This window comes from Lacerta agilis, chromosome Z (genome assembly GCF_009819535.1).
Source record: "Lacerta agilis isolate rLacAgi1 chromosome Z, rLacAgi1.pri, whole genome shotgun sequence".
Lineage (NCBI taxonomy): Eukaryota > Metazoa > Chordata > Lepidosauria > Squamata > Lacertidae > Lacerta > Lacerta agilis.
The window spans coordinates 25,398-47,385 of NC_046331.1; the positions used below are offsets into that span (position 1 = coordinate 25,398).

At 49.9% G+C, this 21,988-nt stretch overlaps 3 protein-coding genes across 4 annotated transcripts; all 3 read left to right on the forward strand.

The window, feature by feature from the left end:
• The first annotated feature begins 837 nt into the window (after positions 1–837).
• On the forward strand, positions 838–6,617 carry LOC117040485. 2 transcript variants are annotated; one of them, XM_033138279.1, is made up of 11 exons: positions 838–1,080; positions 2,482–2,536; positions 2,794–2,976; positions 3,432–3,683; positions 4,363–4,479; positions 4,615–4,716; positions 4,876–4,998; positions 5,111–5,203; positions 5,609–5,701; positions 6,025–6,089; positions 6,474–6,617. In XM_033138279.1, the coding sequence occupies exons 2-11, from the start codon at positions 2,482–2,484 to the stop codon at positions 6,504–6,506; spliced, it is 1,116 nt and encodes a 371-aa protein (XP_032994170.1). In that variant the 5' UTR covers positions 838–1,080; the 3' UTR covers positions 6,507–6,617. The 2 variants fall into 2 exon arrangements, with proteins under 2 accessions (XP_032994170.1, XP_032994171.1); XM_033138280.1 differs by lacking the exon at positions 3,432–3,683.
• Positions 6,618–9,734: 3,117 nt separating this feature from the next.
• On the forward strand, positions 9,735–14,059 carry EDF1 (endothelial differentiation related factor 1). The gene is made up of 5 exons (XM_033138101.1): positions 9,735–9,852; positions 12,492–12,543; positions 12,749–12,909; positions 13,604–13,697; positions 13,780–14,059. The coding sequence occupies exons 1-5, from the start codon at positions 9,775–9,777 to the stop codon at positions 13,839–13,841; spliced, it is 447 nt and encodes a 148-aa protein (XP_032993992.1). The 5' UTR covers positions 9,735–9,774; the 3' UTR covers positions 13,842–14,059.
• A 642-nt stretch (positions 14,060–14,701) lies between these two features.
• AJM1 (apical junction component 1 homolog) lies at positions 14,702–21,392 on the forward strand. The gene is made up of 4 exons (XM_033138139.1): positions 14,702–14,915; positions 15,382–15,569; positions 17,199–17,269; positions 18,152–21,392. The coding sequence occupies exon 4, from the start codon at positions 18,197–18,199 to the stop codon at positions 20,684–20,686; it is 2,490 nt and encodes an 829-aa protein (XP_032994030.1). The 5' UTR covers positions 14,702–14,915; positions 15,382–15,569; positions 17,199–17,269; positions 18,152–18,196; the 3' UTR covers positions 20,687–21,392.
• The last annotated feature ends 596 nt before the right edge of the window (positions 21,393–21,988 follow it).

Consider the following 21,988-nt stretch of genomic DNA (forward strand, 5'->3'; position numbering starts at 1 on the left):
CACCTCCAAATCGGAATCATAGCATTGGAAGGGGTCCTGACGGTCATCTAGTCCAACCCCCGGCAAGACGGGTATCTTGGTTCAAGCATCCAGGATAGATGTCTTATAAAATAATTGATTATGCTGACATTGCAAGATCCAACTTGGGAACTCTATGGGCAATTGGGAGGACTCTAGTTGGGTTATCCGTCAGAATATTTTCACGCTAAGGAATTGTGTGCAGGGTTCGAGATACGAGCGGTGAAGAAAAAGGATGTTCGGGAGTTGAGTATCATACAGCAAGCATAAGGATACAAACACTAGGCAGAAAAAGGGAATGACCCTATAGAATGGGTAGGCAACCTAAAGCCCACGGGCTGGATGCGGACCAATTGCCTTCTCAATCTGGCCCGCAGACTGTCCAGGAATCGGCATGTTTTTGCATGAGTAGAATGTGTGATTTTATTTAAAATGCATCTCTGGGTTATTTGTGGGGCATAGGAATTCATTGATTTCCCACCAAAAAATATAGTCTGCCCCCCACAAGGTCTGAGGGACAGTGGACCAGCCCCCTGCTGGAAAAGTTTGCTGACCCCTGAATTCTAGTCCCACCCCCTGCAATGCAAGAATAATAGGTGATTGAAAAGCCTAATAAAACTAAAAAAATTGAAAAGCCTAATAAAAACTAATAATAAAGGATCACGGCTTTGTGTTCTCATCAGTTCTGAGAAACAAGGAACAGCCAGGAAGAGTATTTGTGAGTGGCATTAAAAGCTGCCTTGGAGTCTGGCCTGTGTCACTTGAAACTGTCCCCAGAGAAACGAGGAGCAGCCAGGCTTTTTCCCAGGGAGAAGGGCACTTCCCATCCATTTTGCTTGCCTGCCAGCTGGATGGGAAGTGTAAAAATGCCTCCCTCCTGGTTCTACCACCCGATGATTCTAGGCTGAGATTCCTGCCTGGCCGGGGTTGGGCTGGATGAGCCTCGGGGGTGCCTTCCAAGATTCAATAAGGCGAGAAAAGTCCTCCCTGCTCCTCTCCTGTGTGGCTCTCCCTCACCGCTACGCCCAGGACCCAGGATAATCCAGCGGGACTGCCGGAGAGGTACTGCCAACCGTTTTCTACAAATGATGTTTATTTAGTTTTCAAAAGTTTGCATGCTTTAATCACTATCATCCTTGAACAACAAGAACAACTATCAAGGATACATTTAATGTATCTATTGACTTCCTACCCCCTATGATGTTCTATGCACTCAAAATTATTCCACACACATCCCTTGCAAATTGGAGGAAATTCATTTGCAAATGCAACTTCTCTGGGCTTCTCCAGTCTCACGATGTGTTGCATTTTCAGCTGAATTTGGGGGAAACCGCTTCAAGCATCCGTCATGCTTTGGAGCTGTTTGCTCCTTGCAAACTGCTGAAAGTCCGTAAATTTAGAGAAGAACCCTGATTTGCAACTGGTGGGTGGGTGGAATGTATTTATTATTTATTGACTTTATATACTGCCCTATACCTGGAGGGCTCAGGACAGCTCGCAGAAGAAAACCAGAACACAAAACCCACAAAATACATACTAGTAATCACAATTTTTAACTAGCCCTTGTTCTTGGGGTTCAACAGCATCATGATAACGTTTTATGGAAGCTTTTAATGTTTGATGGATTATTGTATTTTAATATTTTGTTGGAAGCCGCCCAGAGTGGCTGAGGAAGCCCAGCCAGATGGGCAGGGTATAAATAAATTATCATCATCATCAAAAATGACAAACCTATAACCTCCCCCACCAAAAAGACCACCTTTTAAAAGGGCACAGGATACATCCTAAATAGTTATCTGTAACATATTTCTGCTTTTGCTATTCTGAATCTGTCTCACATTTTCCTGCCCTTACAACCATGCTAGAGATCTACGAGACTGAGAAATGTCAACCAAAGAGAATAAATTGATATGATGACCAAAATTAGGGACCCAGAGGAGTCAAGGGAGGAGTGGAAAGCATTTGAAAGAAGTAGAGCAGTCGGAGGAACTGGCAAGTAGGACTTGAACTTGGAGCAGTAGTGAAAAGAAATTAGGATATTCAACATGGCTGGGATATGCAGCAAGAGAAATTGGGAGACCAAGGAGGGAGTACAAAATAAAAAAATAAACATAGGATATGCAGCAAGAGAAGGAGAAATAGGGAGACCAATGAGGGACAGTACAGACCTATTAGATCCAAATCCTAACTTTTATGTATTAAAATAAAATTAAAATATAGTTTTGTCCTTTGGATCTCTCCTTTGGCATTTCTCATTTAGGCCCGTGTTGCAGACGCCTTTCTTCCGCTTCCTACAAGGGAACCTCAATGTCTGTGAGTTCCGCAGGGAGCCATTCCCAGCGCTTCTCATGATTGGGATTCATATTCATAGGTGCTGAGAACGCCAAGGTTTCAGGTTCAAGACCATCTGGATGACCCTCAGGGTCCCTTCTCTCATTCTCTCCCTCTGCTTTCTCTCTGCAGATGAGGATTTGCTTCTTCACCAGGAAGATGGCAGCAAGCGGCTTGCTGGCGCCAGGTAATGGTTTGCACAGCATCCAACTTGCGCCCAGACTCTGGACTGTGTACATTTCCCCATCTGGCTGTGTACATTTCCAACCTGGACACAGTCCAGTTTTCCACTCTTGTGGGTTGCCTAGATGAGCCAGAGCGGAAAGGGAGATGTAATTTGCGGTCAGGAGAGGATCCTTCGGAGATCCAGTCCCCTGACTCCTGATTTCTGGCTCCCATGTCCTGCATCGCCAGCTATGATTCTCTGTCCCTGTTTCTTTGCAGTGCTGCTCTGGCTGTTCTCCCCGTGGGCCAAAGGTGCTGTGGGGTCCCCTTTCCTGCTACCCGCTCCCGAGAACACATCCAATCAAGGGCTGCCTGCTTGGCGGGGAACGAATTCGTCGGGGGACATTCTGCAGCAGCACACAGGATTCCCAGATCCATGGGTCACCCCCCTGGAAGACCTTAGTAAGTTTGGCCACCTAGGGGTGGATCAAGTTCTCTGCTCTCCCCCTACTCCCCCTAGGCAGCCCCCGTCCTCTTTAAGGGGACGGGAAGAATGTTGCAGGAAAGATTAAATATCTTAATTCCAGGGAAGGCAGGCTGGGCCCCACACATGCAGTCCCATATGAACATGCACCAAAAACGAGGCAGGACAGAGAAATCCCCCGCCCACACAAGGTGACCCCAGTGTCGGTGAGTCCCACAAGCAAGCTGCAGAAAGAATGCTGCCAGTCCAGGGAGCCATGGACTCCAAAAGATCAAAAACAGCAGACTTTCCTCTGTAGGCTTAACAGGGCAAAATGTTCCCTTCCGAGACAGGATTGCGTTCTTTGGGGCAAAAGGTTCCCGCCTTGCTGGGGGTTGGACTGGATGATCCTCAGGGTCCCTTCCAGCTTTAGGGTTCTTTCCCCCGTTTCCAGAGCCTCCTGCCCAGCCAGTCATCCGCAGAGAGCCTTCTCCGCAAAAGCCAGGCATCCGCTTATCGTGCCAGGTGCCTAGCGGCGCGGTGGATGCCATCGAATGGAAAAGGGACGGGAAACCGCTCTCCAGGGGCCAAAGGGGTGTTGTTCTTCTCCTCCCCGGGATGGAGACATCCCACTGCGGCTTGTACTCATGCAACGCCAGCAACCGCCAGGGCTGGAAGGAGTCGCCCCAGCTGGATGTGACGCCGGGTGAGTAGACAACTGAGTGGGGTACAAAGCAAAGCAGAAGCAGAGAATTCGGGCTCTCTCCCCTCCCGCGTTACCACTTGCCATGTTTCGCACGGGGTCCCTGATCCTCCAGGTCCTGGATGCTTGAGCCTGAAATTCTTGCTTTGCTAGATGACGCTGGGATCCCTTCCCCATCTATGATTCCCACCAATATTTCTCCGATGAAAAGAGCGACTTCCTATTCCACACACACATACACCGATCTATTTCTCCAGCGATAAGAGGCATGTAACAGGGCCAATGATTCTGCGGCTCCAGAAGCAGACCTGGTTGGAAGAGAGGGAAAGCGAAAGCAACCTCTGAATCCATCTTTCTAGCTTCATTGTAGAATGGTAGAGTTGGAAGGGACCCCGAGTGTCATCTAGTCCAACCCTGGGCAATGTAACCATGGATTTGGGGGGGGGGCAAACCTCAGATCTCACCTCAGGCATTCAGGACACTCACCCAGCCTCTGCAGGAGAGACCCATGGGTGCCAACGTCCTGGATGCCAGAGCACCCATAACATTCCCATGAAGGGGCTGGGCACCCATAAATTTTGGAGCCAGGGCCATGCATGGCACCAAGTTGACATGAGGAACATTGGTGTTTCCTCCCTGAGGTGCTTGATATCTCCTCTCCCCAATGGGCTCCATCCTGCAGGAATCTCCATGATGCTGGGGGCCTCCTTCCAGCTCTCTGCCTCAGCCCTGATGAGTGCTGCTTTCTCCGGATGGGGGATCCTCTTGCCGTTGTGTCAGCCCCATAAACTCCAGATCCGTGAGTATCTTTCTTCTGGAGGTCCCCCTGGGGGGGGGGGTGAACTTGGGGCTTCCGCCAACAGCCTTGCTGCAGGTTGGACTGGATGATCCTAGGGGTCCCATCCAAGCCTCTGACTCCCGTCTCACTCCTCAGGAGGGAAGGCCTGGAAGTGGCTCAGCATCTACGTCAATGGACTGACGGGCTCGGCTTCGGCACTTGCCTTTGTGGCCCTGATCCTTTGGAGCTACGATCAGGGTGAGATGGGAAGGGGCTTTCGGAGAAGAGAAAGCAGCTAATTTGCTGCTTTAAAAAAGTCTGTTTCATTTGGAAGGATATAGTAGACTTGGGTTGGACTGGATGACCCACAGGGGTACCATCCAACTCGACCATTCCACAATTGCCCTTCCTCCCCAGGACTCTCGGCTGCCCTCATCCTGCCTCTGTTCCTCCTCCTCTACACCGTAATGGTCACCCTGCTTGTCGTGGGCACCGTTGTCTTCAACCTGAACACGATCCACCAGATCACCGACCCAGCAGGTCGGTCAGCAGAGCCTCAGAGGTTTTGAAGCATCTGTCCTGGATGCTTGCCAGGGGTTCCAGCTGAGGAGCCGTGATGGGTTCTCCATTCCCTTCTCTTTCTCTTCTGCAGCTCAGCGGCTAGTGGACTTCAGCACCCCAACGGGGGTGATCTTGGTCACTGTGACGTGCAGTCTCCTCATCAGGCAGGTCGTGAAGCTGGAAGGTGAGACTGGCAGGTGGCTTAAATCTATGTCATTTGATGTCTTAAATTTGGGGTAATTTGGCATGGATTTGTTCGCAACATAGAAAACTGATAAATACCATATGGCAAACGAAATTATTACTATTATTCGTTATTAAATTTGTATACTGCCCTATATCTCAAACTATAATCACAATGATTACAATAATCAATAAAAATAACAACTGATCACCATGCGCAAAATACCATGAAACCTACAAAAGCACGTAGGCTCAAATGGAGAAGAAAGAACACCCAACCTAAAATTATTATTATTTTTAATATCCCTGCACTCCTCTTCTCTCTTCCCAGCTGATTCTGCTGCCCCTGGGGGAAAAGTTTAGAAAATATCTTAAAACTTTGGCCTGGCTGTTGTTTTCTTCACAGAGCAAGGATGCGCTGCACCAGTGGACCTGACGCCTGTCGTCGTAGGAACTGCCGGGATGTGCTTCCTCCCCTTTACAGCGATTGTTGCAGTCCGTAAGTAACGCCACCATTGCTTGCTGCAGAGGACTCCAATGTGGCGGGTTCAATCCCCAGCCTTGCTGCAGGTTGGACCAGATGACCCTTGGGGGTCCCTTCCAACTCTACCATTGTATAATTCTGTGTTGAGATTCCTGCACTGAAGGGCAGTTGGACTAGACAAGCCTCAGTTTTGCCCAGTTCCTTGCCTAACTTCAGTTCAGGTCAATCAATCAACGTAATATGGGCCTCTAGTCACAGGAGGAATTGTATAATAATAGAATGAGAGTTGGGAGGGACCCCCGAGGGTCATCCAACCTGCCTCTTGGTTGTGTCTGCAGACTGCGCAGATATGAAGAAGAGGACGGCCGAGGACCGAACCTCCAGAAGGGAAAATTGGAAGAAGGTATGATTGGCCTGCTGGCCAGGTTGCAAAAAAAGAAATCTATTTATTTATTTATTTTGGCTGGGTGACCTGTGGTTAAGAGCGGTAGACTTGTAATCTAGTGAACCAGGTTCGCTTCCCCGCTCCTCCCCATGCAGCTGCTGGGTGACCTTTGGCTAGTCACACTTCTCTGAAGTCTCTCAGCCCCACTCACCTCACAGAGTATTCGTTGTGGGGAGGAAGGGAGATTGTTAGCTGCTTTGAGACTCCTTAGGGTAGTGATAAAGCGGGATATCAAATCCAAACTCTTCTTATAATCCAAGGAAGGAGATTCCGCCTAGAACGTCTCTCAGTTTGAGTCCAAAGGGTCCCTTCATCACTATGTCCCTTTCATTTTCCTTGCAGGCCATTCAGAACGGGACCGTCCAGTTCCTCTGAGCCGGCTTCTGTTCTCCCCGCTGCATCTTGCCAGATCTTTCCTGCCTGCGTCCCCCGTGCCCTCTAAAGGAATTCTTTGCAAACCAGAGTGCCAATAAAAATATTCTACGATTCACCTCTCTCCTTTTTTTACCTTTTTTAAACTGGCTGCTTTTATCCAGCTGGGCGGGAGAAGCATCCCATTGGCACCTTAGAACGGGCAACACGCCCCAAAGGTACACATTGATTCTGCTTTTCTATTGAGAATATTTTGACAGAAGGAAATGAGAGGAGCATGAAAAGGGAATAAACGAAAATAAGTCTGTGATATGATTATTATTTACTGAATTTATAAACCGCCCTATACTCAGAGGTCTCATATATGCAAACAACTACGATTCCATACTCAATCTCCTCCAACACTTCTCCAGTGAAAATAGGGACATCCTGTCACACCTCTGATATTTCCCTGATGAAAATTGGGACATCCTAGTCCATCTCCTCCAACCATTCTCCCATGAAAATAGGGATGTCATAAAGAAAAATGGATCAAATCAGAAACTGGGATGGCTTCCGTAAATCTGGGACTGTCTCTGGGAAATACAAGGGTCGTTCATTAAAGATTTCCCCTGTCCCACTTCTGGTTATCAGGAGGGTGAAATTGCACACGTATAATGATACATCTCTCCATAGGTGACATGGTAATTTGTAGCTCTGAACGCCTAACAGTTTCTCTACGCCTGATAATGGAACCAGTTGAATGCAGAGCAGTCATCAGGTTCCTGTACTTGAAAGGGTGCACACCACGGGAGACGTTTGATGAGATGAAAGTGACTTATGGGAATGGTGCCCCATCGTATGACGTAGTCAAGCACTGGTTGGACTTCAGTGGAACGGCTCCCATTCCTGGGCGATCACAGTCCGCCATTGATGAAGACACCATTCGCCGCATAACCATTCACCAACTAGCTGCAGATGTCAAGGCCAGTGTGGGCTCTGTAGAAAAAAATAATCCATGACCATTTGAAAGGTGTCTGCAGAGGGTTCCCCGGCTGCTGATGCCTTTCCAGAAACAGGAACGAGTCACATGCTCATGAGATTTGATGAGTTCTTTGCCTGACTAATTACTCAGGATGAAACATGGATCCTTCATTATGACCCAGAGACTAAATCCCAGTCCAAACAATGGAAGCACTCTGCTTCACCACATCCCAAGTAGGCACATGTCCAACCGTCAGTGGGCAAGGTCATGCTCACAGTCTTTTGGGACCAGTGCAGAGTAGTGATGATGGATTTTCTGGTAAAGGGTACCACAATTACCAAAGTATACTACGATTCACTGCTGCAGAAATTGCAGAACGCCATCAAGATAATAATAAATAAATAAATTATACCCCACCTATCTGGCTAGGTTTCCCCAGCCACTCTGGGCGGCTTCCAACAGAATATTAAAAAGCAATAGTCTATTAAACATTAAAAGCTTCCCTAAACAGGGCTGCCTTCAGATGTCTTCTAAAAGTCTGGTACTGTAGTTGTTTTTCTCTTTGACATCTCGTGGGAGGGGGTTTCACAGATTATTATTAATTATTATTATTATATTACATTTTATATGCCTGTTGTCTTTGTCCATGGTCAGTATAGTTAAAGCTATGGTTTTCCCAGTAGTAATGTATGGAAGTGAGAACTGGACCATAAAGAAGACTGATCGCCGAAGAATGGATGGTTTTGAATTATGGTGCTGGAGGAGACTTGAGAGTCCCATGGACTGCTAAAAGATCAAACTTATCCATCCTTAAAGAAATCAGCCCTGAGTGCTCATTGGAAGGACAGATCCTGAAGTTGAGGCTCCAGTACTTTGGCCACCTCATGAGAAGAGAAGACTCCCTGGAAAAGACCCTGATGTTGGGAAAGATGGATGGCATAAGGAGAAGGGGAAGACAGGGGATGAGATCACAGAATCATAAGAGTTGGAAGAGACCACAAGGGCCATCCAGTCCAATCCCCTGCCAAGCAGGAAACACCATCAAAGCATTCCTGACAGATGGCTGGTTGGACACTGTTCTCGAAGTGACTAGCATGAGTTTGGCCAAACTGCGGGAGGCAGTGAAAGATAGGTGTGCCTGGCGTGTTCTGGTCCATGGGGTCACGAAGAGTTGGACATGACTGAACGACAACAAAATATTACATTTAATCCATCATATTCTTATAATATGATATATATGCACAAACACTCTCCTCATCCTAGTCTCTCTTAGAATGTTACAGGTAGGTAGCCGTGTTTGTCTGCCGTAGTAAAAACAAAATAAATAAAAAATTCCTTTGTTCAGGGGTCCCTTTACCTTTAAGGTGCTACTGGAAGGAATTCTTAAATTTTTATTTTGTTTTCTCTTAGAATGACTGGGCAGCATATCCTTATTGTTTCTCTTTCCGCCTACAGTGCCTCTCCTATTTTTTTATTATTATTCATTCCTGTAATAATAATTTACCAAATGTATATACAACCCTATACCCGCAGGGAAGTTAACAAGACTAAATGACAATGTGAAAGCACAGCATACATGATCAAAATAGAAACAGACGAATAACCTGCCCCCCCCAAAATAAATCGCATATACAATTTAAAAAAAAATAAATGTAGGAAGGAGCAGGTTTCCTTAAATTAACGGTTAATGCTGCCTATTCTGTTTTAATGGTTACATTAACTGTTTTCTGGTGCGCATTGCGTCATCATTCTGGGCCACGATTTAACCCCTTCCTGCTCTGCTATTTCTAATCCATACAAGGCCAGAGCGATACCGTATTGACTGGAATGCAACGCGGCCCTATCACGTCGGCAAAAATTACGTTGCGCCTGCGCATCCGATGCAACGCCGACATTGTAAAATACTGCGGTGATAGCAAAGACTTTCGGAGTTCAAAGGCTTTGAAAATTGAGTTGCGCATTCCCTTCGTGTATATACGGCATATCTAAGGTGACGTCTTCCAGGAGATTCACCACCGCCGTTTCTGCGCATGCTCTAAAGCCCGGGAAGCCCGACCGTCGTTTCTGCGCATACTCCCTATCACGGGCCTCCCCCATCAAGAACAAGGGGCGTTACGCACACCAACCAGCCAATCCCGCGACGGCGTCCTCGGCGTCGGCCATATCGCTGCCCCGCCCCCACCAGGCCAGGGAAAGGCGATTCGCGGGCGGGCTGTTCGGAGGCGGGACCTTTGTGACGAGCGCCCAATGGGCGTCTCGCACTGGGCGACGGCCTCTCACGGCGACCGAGCGACCCAGAACAGCGCCATGGCGGAGAGCGACTGGGACACGGTGACGGTGCTGCGCAAGAAGGGGCCCAGCGCGGCCCAAGCCAAGTCCAAGCAGGTGAGCGGGCTGGCGGACAAAGGCCTCTCGTGCCACAACCGCCGCCGGCCCTCTCACGGGGCGTTCTGAAGGGGGCCTGCCGGGACGCGCCCCTCATAGCCCCTTTGCCGCCGAGGCCACGCCCACCGGCGGCCCCCATTGGCTTGGGCCGTTCCCCGCAAAAATGGCGGCACTCTAGGACCCGCCCACAAGCCTTCCCCCCCCATTCTCCTCAGAAAGTCCCAAGTTTTTCCTCAGTTAATTAAAAAGAAATAAGTTCCATTGAATTTAAATTTAATTTCAAAATGAACAAGCTCAATTCAATTTAAATTTAATCAAAAATAAATAAGTTGCATTCATTTTTAATTTGTATTAAAAGTAAGTTTGGTTCATTTTTAATTTGATTAAAAATAAATAAGTTGCATTCAATTTAAATTGGATTTAAAATAAGTTCAATTAAATTTAAATTGGATTAAAAATAAATAAATTTCCTCCCTCAGAATGTCAATATTTTCACAACTTCTCCTCAAAAGGTCTTTTTTTTTACTATTACATGTCAAAATGTTGGGATTTTTAGGCTTTTCCCCAAATTCCCCCCCCCCCGCTAATTCACCGCCTCAAAAGTAGTTGTTACTGCAATTTCCTCCCCTCAAAAGTAAGCATTTTTTCTGCAATTTCCTCCCCTCAAATTTCATTATTATTATTGTTATTGTTATTATTTGTAATTCCCCCCTCAAAAATAATTATTTTTTCATTATTTTCTGCAATTTCCTCTGCTCAAAAGATATTTTATTATTATTGAAATTTCCACCCTCTCAATAGTCATTTTTTTCATTTCTTTTGCAATTACCCCTCAAAAGGTCGTTTTTTTTTAAATTCCATGACAAATTATTGGGCTTTTTAGCCTTTCCCCAAAATGTTTCTTTTTATTCACCCCCCGAAAAAGCCATTAGTTTTTTTCCCCTGCAGTTCTCTCCCCCCAAAAGTCATTAGTTTTCCATTTTTTCTACAGGTTCCTCCCCCCCAAAGTCACTATTTTTTTCTTAAATTTCTTCCCCCAAAAGTCCTTGTTTTCTTTTTAAAATAAATGTTATTTTTCATTTTACAACAATGCGTGCAAATTAAGAGACACCAAAGTAAGACTAAATCGACTTTCCGCCCCACCACCCCATCCGTGCTTCCTTTGCTTTTATCTCTACTTATGCATATCCATCGAATTCCTTAATTATTTGTTTCCTCCAAAATTTTTGACACATATTAAGATGGCTAGAGTATTTGCAATAACAATAAGAACAACCAGAAGGAGAATAACAACAACAACAACAACAATACAGTACTGCTCCTTTTATGTTTACGCTAACATTTCGAGTTGTTTCCAAACAGTTTTTAAATAATCAGTAAATGTTCCCCAATCTTTATTAAAGTTTCTTCTTCTTCCTGATTTCTTCTGCTTCCTTTCAGTTTGGCATATTCCAAACATATTCCATCAGTTTTATCTGCTTTTCTTTTTTTCCTGCACAGACCCAAAGTTTTCTATTTCTCCCATGAAATGTCATTTTGCTCCTCATTCAATTCCCCTGCAAAATTCCAATTCCCCGGGGTTGGGGGGGGGGTTTAATTCCAAAAGGATCTTCCTTTGTTCTAATGGGGCCTTCAGCAACAGGGGAAGTGTATCTCAATTTCTGGGATCTTAAGGCCATTACCTTGAATATATGACCTTGGTTCGAATGTGATTATATTAGACAGGACCCTGGTTGGATTGTGATTATGGTGATTATATGAGACAGGCCCTGGTTTTATTGTGATTATCCTAGACAGGACCCTGGTTGGATTGTGATTATGATGGTTATATTAGACAGAACCCTGGTTGGGTTGTGATTGTGGTGATTATATTAGACAGGGCCCCAGTTGGATTGTGATTGTGGTGATTATATTAGGGCCCTGGTTGGATTGTGATGATGATGATGATGAAGAAGAAGAAGTAGTTAATGCTCAGCTTTACCTACCTCACAGGGTTGTTGTTTTGTTGGGTTCGAATGAGCAGCCAGAGCAGCACAACAGCTACTTTACTTTGAGCTCTCTAGCGGGGGAAAAGGAGGGGTTTGTTTTAGCGCTGATTTAATAAATCAAATAACAAATCTGAATAAATAAATCTCTATATCTCTATATAAAATCCCAAGAATAAGAATTAACTTTTGCAAACCAATAAATCTTTAGTAAACATCATTGAATACAAAATTCATTAATTAAAAAGAATTAATAATCATTCTTTTTAAGGTAAAGGGACCTCTGACCATTAGGTCCAGTTGCGAACGACTCTAGGGTTGCAGCGCTCATCTCGCTTTACTGGCCGAGGGAGCCGGCGTACAACTTCCAGGTCATGTGGCCAGCATGACTACGCCGCTTCTGGCGAACCAGAGCAGTGCACAGAAACGCTGTTTACCTTCCCGCCGGAGCAGTACCTATTGATCTACTTGCGCTTTGACATGCTTTCGAACTGCTAGGTTGGCAGGAGCAGGGACCCAGCAACGGGAGCTCACCCTGTTGCGGCGATTCGAACTGCCAACCTTCCAATTGGCAAGCCCTAGGCTCTGTGGTTTAACAGCGCCTACTATCATTCTTTTTAGGGCTCCCCTAATGTTCCCTTTTTTGTTCCCCAGGCTGTCCTTGCAGCTCAGAGAAGAGGCGACGACGTGGAGACCTCTAAGAAATGTAAGCTCCCCCTGCTGCCTGAGTTTTCCTCCAGCGAAATTTACTCATTATTATTATATTTATTTATTTATTGAATTGATTTACTGCCCTATACCCGCAGGGTTTTTTTTACCGGGGGAGAGAGACATAGGTGGCGTGTTGGCTTCCTGCCCAGGCAGGAAGTGATGTTGCTGTGTTGATGGCCTCTGTGTGTCCCTCCTTGCAGGGGCGGCAGGCCAGAACAAGCAGCACTCCATCACGAAGAACACGGCGAAGCTGGACCGCGAGACGGAGGAACTGCATCACGACCGGGTGCCCCTTGAGGTGGGCAAAGTGATCCAGCAGGGGCGGCAGGGCAAGGGGCTCACCCAGAAGGACTTGGCTACGGTAATTATTAGAAAACGAGAAGCTCTTCTTCTTCTTCTTCTTCCTCCTCCTCCTCTTCCTCTTCTTCTTGTTTTGAAAAAGGAATGTGCTTTTCGCCCTGTTCAGCCACGGTAATTCTGGCCCAAAAACTCGTGTTTGTAAAATTATTGTAAAATAAGAATAATGATACTTCAAAAATGGGTTGGAAACAAAGAAGATGATATAATGATGTGGATCCGTGTGTGGGAAAATGGTAGAAATAATGACGCAACAAGTATAATCGGAGGTCAACTGTTGATTCTGTATTACCAGTGTTTTTTCTCTTTTTTGTTGTTGTTTTCTTTTTTTTTCTTTTTTCCTTTTCCTTTCCTTTTCTTTTCTTTTCATATTTTTTTTTGAGGCATCTCTCATTTTCATGTAATACCCACTAAGAAAAAAGAGAGAGAAAGAGGTAAGTTGAGAAAAGCGAAATATGAAATCTGGATGAATAAAAAATGAAGTTAGGATTTAAGAATTGGTAAGCGGGTCAACTATAATGAAGAAAAAGGATTGTGATTGCTATTTTTTGTACTTTTCTTTGTGTTATTGTTACTGTTATTGTTTGTGATTGTGGAAATCTAAATAAAGTATGTTTAATTTTTTTAAAAAAAACAAACAAACTCGTGTTTGCCCCCAGAGCCACCTGCCTCACCTGGGATGCCCCTCTCTCTTTCAGAAAATCAATGAGAAGCCGCAGGTCATTGCCGACTACGAATCGGGGAAGGCCATCCCCAACAACCAGGTGCTGGGCAAGATTGAGAGAGCCATCGGTAAGCGGGGTCGGGTTCTGGGTTTGGGGGGCCGGGGCGTTCCGGGGTACACAGCTGACCCCCCACTCTTGTTTCCCACCAGGCCTCAAGCTCCGAGGGCGGGACATCGGAAAACCTCTCGAAAAGGGCCCCAAGGCGCAGTGAGGACAAAGCCTCGAAATCCTGGGGGCCCCGAGTGATCTCGGCCGGGCGTCCTGGGGCACCCAGGGTCTCCCCACCCACCCACCCACCCCCTTCTCTCCCTTCTTCTGCTTCCCAGAGATCGACTATTAACGAGTGGGAAAAGCCACGTCCCAACTGGCAGCCCGTTTCCTCTTTCCGCAAATCAAATAAAGCAAATAAAATTGTTTGCGCATCTTGAACCTGCGGCCCGTTTTGTCTGCTTGCCTGCTACAACTCCCAGAATCCCTTGCGGGGGCGCCACACTGAAAGGGCCTATCGCAGTGCTCCTTGGGAGGGGAATAGGGGTCTCCTGCTCACCACACCCTTAGACTACGGCTCCCAGAATCCTTTGCGGGGATGCTGTGTCGAAAGGCACCTTAGACACTTCAAACTACATTTCCCAGAATCCTTTGGGGGATGCCAACTTGATAGGAGTTCAAAGGAGGGGGAAAAGGAGAGAGAAGGAGAAAAACGAGGAGAAAAACAGAGACAGGTGCAAGGTGCGTCACCGAGATACAATGCCAAGCACAGGCCAGGCGCCCAGTGGAACTTCCGCCCGCTGGCACTTACTGCGTGCCAAGTCCAGCCAGCTTTCCGAAGAGGAGCAGATGGAGAGAGAACATGCCGGGGCAATGCAGGAGAAAAGCTATATCGCAGCCTCAGTTTGGGGAGGGGTGTATTTAGAATTTAAATTTTTCACATCCATGTCTATGATTATACATATGTGTGTACAAACATATTAATAATAAAAAAATGTTTTATTACTATTTTTCCAGGTGTCAAGCCGATTAAAAAAAAGAGCACCTAAAAAACTTGGAGGGGTGGTTAAATAATCATTTAAAACAATAAAATGTGGATACAAGCTGTATACAAAAATACAAACACAATTTACTAAAACTATTCAATTAATACTAATATTGAGCTATTAAAACGGCAACAGTAATGACAACGGAAGAAGAAGCCCCCTGAACAGCAAATCGTCCTCATCTGGATTCACTGCTTCCCTGGCTGGACTTCTGCCTGCTGCCCTTGAGTGGCTTCACAGCCTGGATTGATGTAGGTTCATTGCTTGGGCTCCTGCTTGCCTTGGGCAGCAGCTCCCCAATTCAAGTGGCGCCTCTATGGATTTGGGTCTTTGCAGGTTGGACTCCCGCCTCTTTGTGCTGCACCAGTTGTACACATGCCTTCCGCTAACCCACATCTGCTCCTTACCTAAGTCCCACCTCCGCTCCCTCCAACAGGGTTTCACCCATTGGACATCCAACCCTCCCAGTTGGACTTCTGCCTGCTGCCCCTGGGCGCCTTCCCAGCCTGGAGGAATGCAGGTTCATTGCTTGGGTTTGGGCAGCAGCTCCCCAGGTCAAGCGCTTCCTCCACTTATCTGGGACCGGTTGGATTCCTGACTTTGTACTGCACCAGTTGCACATCAACCTTCCGATTATTATTATTATTATTTATTTAAACCCCGGCCATATAGCTGAGCTTCCCCAGCCACTCTAACCCACACCTGCTCTTTGCCCAGCTTCATCGCCCGCCTCACCTACGTACCTGTTGAACTACGTCCCCACCTCCCATTGGACATCCGCCTGCTTCCCGCCCCAGCCATTTCCCAGCTGCGGCCCCTTTAATGCGCTCTTTCTCCCAGCGGCCACGCGGTGGCGCTGCGGAGCTGGAAAGCTTCCGCCACTGCGGCGACGCCGGAGCGAACAGGTGAGGCGATGTCGGGCGCTTTGGGCTCCTTCAATTATAGCTGACCGCGCGGGGGGGGGGGAGGAATTGGCATAGATCATCGCCCTTTCTTCCTTGTCCGGTGGGGGGGAGCCCCTCGGGAGCGACACCGACCGCCGTTGAAACGATTACCGGGGGGGGGGGTCTCCGCCCTCCTTCTCGAGGTTGTTTCTGCCGCGGTGACGTTGGGCCCGCAGTTACCCCATCCCACCCCCGCCATCCGCACCCGATGGTTCGGCTCGGCCGCAGACGGGTGGGAGGCAGATGAAACCATTTGCGGAGGGAGGTGGAGCGGGATGGTCCAATTGTGGACGGCGGAGGGGGAGCAGCTTGATCCAATTGTAGGGGAGCAGCCTGGTCCAATTGTAGGAGAGCAGCCTGGTCCAGTTGTGGGGGACAGAGGGGGAGCAGCCTGATCCAATCGTAAGGGAGGAGCCTGGTCCAATTTAGTGGGTGGGGGCTGCCTGGTCCAATTTAGTGGGGGGAGCTGCCTGTTCCAATTTAGGGGGGGGGCTACCTGGTGCAATTGAGGGGGGCTGCCTGTTCCAATTTAGGGGGGGGGCTACCTGGTGCAATTGAGGGGGGCTGCCTGGTCCAATTTAGGGGGGGAGCTGCCTGGTCCAATTTAGGGGGGGTGCCTGGTCCAATTTAGTGGGGGGGCTGTCTGGTCCAATTTAGTGGGGGGGCTGCCTGGTCCACTTTAGTGTGGGTAGCTCCCAGGTCCAATTGAGTTGGGGGCTGCCTGGTCCAATTTAGTGGGGGGGGCTGCCTGGTCCAATTTAGGGGGGAGCTGCCTGGTCCAATTTAGGGGGGGTGCCTGGTCCAATTTAGTGGGGGGGGCTGTCTGGTCCAATTGTGGGGGACAGAAGGGAAGCAACCTGGTCCAATTGTAGGAAAGCAGTCTGGTCCAGTTTAGTGGGGGGAGCTGCCTGGTCCAGTTTACTGGGGGGGAACTGCCTGGTCCACTTTAGTGGGGGGCTGCCTGGTCCAATTTAGTGGGTGGGGGCTGCCTGGTCCAATTTAGTGGGGGGGGCCTGCCTGGTCCAATTTAGTGGGGGAGCTGCCTGGTTCAATTTAGTGGGGGGAGTTGCCTGGTCCAATTTAGGGGGGGGTTGCCTGGTCCAATTTAGTGCGGGGGGTGCCTGGTCCAATTTAGGGGGGGGAGCTGTGCCTGGTCCAATTTAGTGGGGGGGCTACCTGGTCCAATTGAGGGGGACAGAAGGGAAGCAGCCTGGTCCAACTGTAGGAAAGCAGCCTGTTCCAATTTAGTGTGGGGAGCTGCCTGGTCCAATTTAGGGGGGGGGACATGTCTGGTGCAATTTAGTGGGGGAACTGCCTGGTCCAATTTAGGGGGGGGCTGCCTGGTCCAATTTAGGGGGGGGCTGCCTGGTCCAATTGTGGGGGACAGAAGGGGAGCAGCCTGCTCCTCCTTCACCCACAGCCTCACCCAAGTGGTTGGTCATGTGACTCTTAGGCCCTGCCCGGCTTTATACCCAAGCTAGCCAAGGGTACCCCTGGGCATGTCCAGAGTGTGTTTGCCTCCCCCCCCCACAGCTGAGCGCAGCTGACCCTTGTCACCCCCACCTTCCATTCTCATGTTCTGAAATCTAGGATCCTCGCCTGACACCCTGAGGAGCAGCATGGAGCGCCGTCCCAAGGCCCAGCGATGCCTGCCAGGCCAGGTAGGATGCCCCGCTCTGGGTAGCTGCGAACAGCTTGAAATTAAGAAGCAAGGAGTTGCCAACCTTTACCTGCTACCTATCAAAAGGCAGGGAGTTCCCCAGATTGCCAGAGATCACGAAGCCAGGAGTTCCCCAGATTCCCAGATAACCAGAAACAGGGATGCCCTATTTGGCACCGAGAGGCTTCTCAAGACTGCTAGACATCTAGAGGCAGGGAGTTTCCCAGATTTTGTTTGCTACATAACAAAAGGAAAGGAGTTGCCAGGATTTTGTCTCCAACATATCAAAAGGCAGGAAGTTCCCAAGGTTGTGTCTCCTACATATCCCCTCAGAGAGCAACAATTCCCAGAGCTCCCTCTGAGATAGGAATAGCAGTCCCCCAACATAAGGGTCTTGGCTGCTAGGATCCTGGGAACTGTAGTTTCATGCGCTGAGCATCTTTGTACATGGGATTCAGTATAAATAGGGATTTATAATAGAGATTCAGCAGTTTCTAGAGTAGTTTAACCATGTGGGGAATTCTGGAAACGGCAGCTCTCCACACGCCAGCGAACTACAATTCCTAGAGGGAAACCACATTTCTGAAAATGTGTTTTTTTGTTTTTTTTCTTGTTTTTATGGAATGGCATTCAATTTCGTTGCACTTTCAACTTGTACAACGTTGTACTTGTACTTGTACAATGACAATAAAGAAATCTTAGCTTATCTATTTCCCTCTGATATCAACTATGCTCCTTCACTGCCTTAAAACTCTCACAGTTCATTTTCCTCCACGGGAAAATAACCCTGGAAGTCTCTAAAAGGCAGGAATCTATATGCCATAAACGGCGGAACCCCCTGCCACTTGACCTCTCACGGCCGTTTCTCCTTTCATTCCTGAAGGATTCGCACTGAGGACGGCACAGAGAGGGGCCTGCCTTTTTGAAAATGACCCGCACCGACCCGCCGGATCTCCTGTCGTCGACGGTCTACCGCGACGTCCAAACGGCCTCGCCCTTCCCCGTACCGCACCAGCCTGCCATGTCGGCGACACCGCAGCCCTTCCACAAACGCCACTGCCGCAGCTTCGACTTCCTGGAGTCGCTGGACGATGAGCCACCGCCTGCCGCCTGCAAGCCGCCACAACCTCGTCGGGGAAGAGATGCCCCCAAAGACCCAGACCCGGCGCGCCGGGCGCGCTCCAAAAGCGCCCCCCGTGCCCCGCCAGCCTTCGCCCCGGCTGCCTCGCCTCCGGCCCGGCGCGGACGCAGCCTGGCCAACGAGCTGCACCCGGTGAAGCTGCAGCCGCAGCGCAGCCGCATCTCCCCTTTTTCGGGCACTCATTACGGCGGCAACGCCCCGCCGGCGGAGGCGAGGGCCCCACGCCGGCGCCTGGACATCAAGCCCGACGAAGCAGCACTGCGGCACGCTGCCCGCGCCCCGGGAAGGAGCGACTTCCCTCCCGCTCGTGGCTTGACCGTGCCTGGCATCTGGCCGGCGCCCATGTCCCGCACGCCGACGCCCAGCGACACCTACAGCGGGGAGCAACGGGCGCCGGGAGAACTGTACAACGCGGGCGAGAGCGGGTGCCTCCCATACCCGCAACCGACACCCCTCAAGATATTCTATGCCGACGCCTACGACGGAGGATACGCACCACCTTACAGCGGCCCGTTTTATGCCGACGAGCCACCCCCCCAAACCGGCTTCCGCCCGATCCCGGCAAGGACCCTTTTTGTTGACGCCCACAGCGGGACGTACCCCGTCCAGGAGGCGCCCGGGCGGACATACTATGGTGCCGAGCCCCCGTTTTACGGCGAAGACCCCCACGCCTTCTACGCCCAGGTCCGGGAGCCCATTTCGCGGACATACCCTCATCCGCACAGCGCCCCTTATGACGGCTGGTACCCGCCCGCCCGGACAGCGCCGCCCTACCAGACTTGGCAGGTTTGCCGCTACCCGCCGGCGGCCCCCCGCACCCCCCTATCCTCCTGGCACGCAGGCACGCCGCGCTTGGGAGCTGACACGCGCAGCTACTCCAAGTCGTGGGACAACATTTTGACGCCGCGCGGGTGCCCGGACCAGCCGCTTTGGCGCGGGCGCAGCTACGAGAACCTTCTGGCGCGCCGCGAGGCACCGCGGGCCCTATCCCCTGACACCCGGCGCCCCTCGCCCGTGGTGGTGACGCTCTCCAGCTCACCGAAACGCTACGCCGCCCTCTCGCTGTCGGAGAACTCGCTGCTGGAGAAGCCGCCCGGCGATGGGCGCACCGGATGGTTTGTCACGCCCGAGATCACCATCACCGACAACGACATCCGCGCCGACGGGCGCCGGGACGCGCCCGAGATCTCGGCGCGCCAACGCAGCCTGGAGCAGCTGGACGAGCTCATCACTGACTTGGTGATTGACTACAAGCCGCCGCCGGCGGGTGAAACGGGCGACTTCTCCGAGCAGCTCCGGCGCCTGATCGGCACCGCCAAAGAGCCGCCGGTGCACGATGCCAGCTCTCCGGACGCCAGCACCGACGAGGACGACATCCTCATGTGCTCCAACGCCCGTTGCGGCCGCACAGAGGCCATGTTCCACGCCTGTCTCTACTTCAAGTCGTGCCACAGCTGCCGCACCGTCTACTGCTCGCGGCACTGCCGGCGGCAAGACTGGGCATCGCACAAGGAGCGCTGCGTCTTCGGCCGCGCCGGCAGCGCCTGCCGCAACGTGCTGCGCTTCTGCCGCGAGGACGCGCCGGCGCACCGGGCCTTTTCCCGCGTGGCCCGCGTGGGCTTCCTGTCTCGCGGGCGCGGTGTCCTCTTCCTCGGTTTCCCCAGCCCCGGCTCGGCCGAGAACTTCCTCCGCTTTGGCCTGGAGAGCCTGCTCATGTCGCCAACGTACCTGTCGCTCCGAGAGCTGGGCGCCTATGCCGGCAACCTGGGCTCCTACGCCGGGGATTTGCGCCGCGCCGGGGAGGACTACGACCCTGGCGAGTGCTTCGTGCTCAACGTCACTGTGGCGGTGGGCGGGAAAGCGGTGCCTGGCGAGCGCCCGGCGCCCGTGGTCCGCAAACACGCCAAGGTGGCGCTGGCTTCGGCGCCCGGCCCGGCACACGCCGAAGGCGACATGGAGACGCTGATTCTGACGCCGCCGCCAGGGACAGCCGACCTGGGGCAGGAGGGCGAGGTGGGCCGGCGGGCCCGGGAGGTGTGCTTCGTGCACATCCAGCGCGAACTTCGCACCCGGGGTGTGGTGCTGCGCCGCGAGTTCCCGCAGGTCTACGAGCGGCTGTGCGCCTTCGTGGAGGGCGGCCGACGTTTCACCCCCACCACCATCTACCCCGTGGACAAGCGGACGGGCAAGCAGTTCCTGTGCATGATCATGGCGGCGTCCGAGCCGCGAACCCTCGACTGGGTTGCCAGCCCCAACCTCCTGGACGACCTGATGTGAGCCTTCTTCAAGTGGCAGGGAGTTCCAATGGAAAGAACTCCCAATCGGGCAAAAAACACACATGGGCTCCGTTCCTTTTGCTGCAGTTCGTGCGATGTCTCTTTGTTCAAGTGGTGGGGAGTTCCAATGGAAAGAACTCCCAAACGGACGAAAAACGGACATCCATTTATTTCGCCCTCCAAAAATGGGGATCGTTCCTTTTTCTGCTCAAGTGGTAGGGAGTTCCAACGTGGAAAGAGATAGGCAGGGCCCTCAGATCTACAATCACCCCCAAAACCAATCCTGGCCTTTGAAATCTCCGCCTTGCCACATTTCGGCAGTTTGCTGTTTTCAGTTACTCAGAAATCCCAGATTTATTGGTGAAGTTTTGTATGATTATTTTGGTTTTTTGATATCTCTGCACCCGAAGGGATGATTAAAACCCCTGGGTGTTCAGTCATTCAGTCAATTGGGGGGGAGGGAATAAGAATAATGTCGTAAAAAGTGGGGCGCATTGACACAGCAAAAATCCGCAAAAAGGGACCTTTATGGATATTTCCTCAAGGAATGCCAAATACGTTTTATCGGACAATTACTACAATAAATATGATTGGTGAAGTTTTGTAGTATTATTGCACTTTTTAAGGCTGTCGAGAGGAACATGGAGGACAAAACTATACAATGGGCACATTGAATGTCGTATAAAAAAGATATTTTTTATTTGACAGTTCTGGAAAATGATTGATATTATTGGTATTATTATTTCATTTGTGGCGTGTCTAAGAACAGAGCAAATTGACAGTTGTCAACTGTAAAATGGGTGCATCAGACGAACGAAATGTATGTTGTCGAAGAATGAGGACGGAACGGTTTATAAATTGTGCGGAATAGACGAGTGCATGTTCTATTTATTTCCTTAAAGAAAGAGAAATATATATACTTGCCAAAATATTGAAAGGTATTTTCTGCTGGAGAGATAAAAAGAAGCATGTATATGTATGTTTATATGGAAAGCTATGAAAATGGAGAAAAAAGATAAAATATTTCCCAGAAATAAATATGAAATGGAACTCGAACCCACAACCTTGTCAGCCTCCATTTGCCAACCCCTCCAGCCAGCCCTTTCAATTATTTTTATTTCTTTCATTGAATTGACCCCCAAAAGGACAAAGCCTCTCGCAGCACTTTTCGATCATCCCAAAGGAAAATGAGCAGCAATAATTTCCTCGTTGAATTCCTTCACTAGCCCTTCATCTGTGGGATTCAAACCATCAAATTAGGACAAAGTGTAACATGACCATCGAGGAAGGATCTAGCATAATA

What these genes read in the sequence shown, in the direction of transcription:
- LOC117040485 (XM_033138279.1), top strand. Translation starts at nt 2,482, where the DNA reads ATGAGGATTTGCTTCTTCACCAGGAAGATGGCAGCAAGCGGCTTGCTG. An exon ending in CACCCCCCTGGAAGACCTTA is followed by an intron (nt 2,977 to 3,431) that starts GTAAGTTTGGCC and finishes CCCCGTTTCCAG; the next exon opens with AGCCTCCTGCCCAGCCAGTC. An exon ending in CCAGCTGGATGTGACGCCGG is followed by an intron (nt 3,684 to 4,362) that starts GTGAGTAGACAA and finishes TCCATCCTGCAG; the next exon opens with GAATCTCCATGATGCTGGGG.
- AJM1 (XM_033138139.1), top strand. Translation starts at nt 18,197, where the DNA reads ATGACCCGCACCGACCCGCCGGATCTCCTGTCGTCGACGGTCTACCGC.
- EDF1 (XM_033138101.1), top strand. Translation starts at nt 9,775, where the DNA reads ATGGCGGAGAGCGACTGGGACACGGTGACGGTGCTGCGCAAGAAGGGG. An exon ending in CCCAAGCCAAGTCCAAGCAG is followed by an intron (nt 9,853 to 12,491) that starts GTGAGCGGGCTG and finishes TTTGTTCCCCAG; the next exon opens with GCTGTCCTTGCAGCTCAGAG. An exon ending in CAAGATTGAGAGAGCCATCG is followed by an intron (nt 13,698 to 13,779) that starts GTAAGCGGGGTC and finishes GTTTCCCACCAG; the next exon opens with GCCTCAAGCTCCGAGGGCGG.